Below are 2,024 nucleotides of genomic sequence, written 5' to 3' on the forward strand. Positions count from 1 at the left end.
GTACAATATTATCATTAAAAAATATTGTTTATTATTTATTAAATATATAATGATTTATACATTGCTGTTAAATTTTTTTTGAAATAAATCAATTTCAGTTCAAATAATTAATAATTTATAATTTTTAGAATTTAATTCTAAATAATTTTTTCTAGTCAAAATCACCACACCAATAATTTTTTTTTTCATAATTTTTATGTGTTAAAATATCTCGAATCGAGTTTCACGGTCAATCAATGAATTTTTGATCATTTTGCACTAAATATTCAAGAAATTTTATAAAAAAAAAAAAGAAAACATTATAATATTTTAACCCTCGATCACCTGTAGATTAAAAGATAAATAAGAAATTTAGAATTTTATCAGAAATCCCATCTGTTACAGAAAAACAAGTCCCTACCAATGAGGAATGTTAAGAAAAGCACAACTAATAAACTAAAACTGTTTGTTTGTTTTTATGACTGCCATTTAACAAATCAGTTTATATAAGTGTATGAGTACACTGTGTGATTATAATTTGACAAAGACCTATCATAGTGAGCACAAACATAAAATGCAGATTCAATTGGTTGCATAAACGCCAACACAGGCATATATATATTGAATTAATCTCTTATGCATTATATATTGTAGAACTTTGTGATCCAATAATAAAAATCTCAAAACAATATCATATATATTAGTCTAAATGCCCCTTTAGAGAGGGACTTTAGCATCTCTAAATGGAGGCAATGATGTCTCTTTCTCATTACCAATAATGAAGTTCTCCATTAACAATTGACGTTGCATAGGGTTAGGGATCAAATCTGGTTCTTGGTCATAATTCAGTGGAGTCATTTCTTCAGGCTTCACTGTTTGTGTTGGTTCTTGTGTCTGGTGTTGTTTTGATGTTGCTTCAGTCTGGGGATGAGGATGGTTTGTTGTTGCTTGCATCTTGGGTTGGTGTGGTGGCATCTCATTAACATTCAATGTTTCCAACTTTCTATTAATCTCCTTCAGCTTCTTGTCAATCACTGCTGAAAGATTAACAAAATCAGTTGCCATCATGTAATTATCAGGATCAATCTTCCCAGATTTAAGGCACTGATGCATCAACATGTTCATCTCCTTTTCCTTATTCTCCTTGGCAAGTTTCTTCACCTTCTCTCTTCCCTTTACAATGTTTTGTTCAATGAAACCCTCTTGGTCCAGCATCTTCCTGTTTTGTTCCCATTCAGTCATAGTCCTGAATTTCCCCAGAACATTCTGAACACCTGATTCAGATGGCCAAATCTCTGGCGCCTCTACAAAGGGGCCATAAATTATAGCACATGATTCAATACCACAGTAGGTACTAAGTTCCTCAATCTTTTTCAGAATTCCCTTCTTCCTTTGCTTGTATGTTGCCTTCCTTGCGGCATCATTTGTTATGAAGGCGAGTTTCACCTTTGTCTTTGGCATGATTGAGACCAGAAAACAAAAGGAGAGAAACAAAATGAGAAGGGTTGTTGCTTGTGGTTTTTACGCCCCACCAACAGTCTCTTTATATAGACTAATTTAATACATAGCTGGTTTAATTTTTCAAAAACCATTATCCTGTTTTGTGAGTAAGTGTCAACTGGTTTTGCACATTCAAATGTCACATTAAATGTCATTCCATACACAAAGGATATAGAGAATCCGTACTTTAATAATATATTTATTAAGCTGTAAAATATACATTATGGATTAGTTAGTAAATTACTACATTGATTTGAGTTGATGCTAAGACTCCAGTAAATTTTTTATCATACATACATACATAGTTAAAATTTTTAATATAATTTTAACGGCTCCTTCCAAAACGAAATAAATAGTATTTTCACTGTTGTCATTTTGAAGTGACAACTGGTTTTGTATATTTAAATATCAATTTAAAAGAATAAGTGTCATTTATATATGAATAATGTAGATCAGAATATCTTCTGCCAAAATAATAGAGAATATATTAAGTAAAAAAAAATATAGAAAATATCTAGTACTAAAAAAAAATAAAAATATATATA

At 30.3% G+C, this 2,024-nt stretch overlaps 1 protein-coding gene across 1 annotated transcript; it reads right to left on the minus strand.

The window, feature by feature from the left end:
• Positions 1 to 360: 360 nt before the first annotated feature.
• On the minus strand, positions 361 to 2,024 carry LOC109816887 (agamous-like MADS-box protein AGL80). The gene has a single exon (XM_020382039.3). The coding sequence runs from the start codon at positions 1,438 to 1,440 to the stop codon at positions 697 to 699; it is 744 nt and encodes a 247-aa protein (XP_020237628.1). The 5' UTR covers positions 1,441 to 2,024; the 3' UTR covers positions 361 to 696.

Source organism: Cajanus cajan, chromosome 3, assembly GCF_000230855.2.
Source record: "Cajanus cajan strain Asha chromosome 3, NIPB_CcT2T_4, whole genome shotgun sequence".
NCBI lineage: Eukaryota > Viridiplantae > Streptophyta > Magnoliopsida > Fabales > Fabaceae > Cajanus > Cajanus cajan.

What these genes read in the sequence shown, in the direction of transcription:
- LOC109816887 (XM_020382039.3), bottom strand. Translation starts at nt 1,440, where the DNA reads ATGCCAAAGACAAAGGTGAAACTCGCCTTCATAACAAATGATGCCGCA.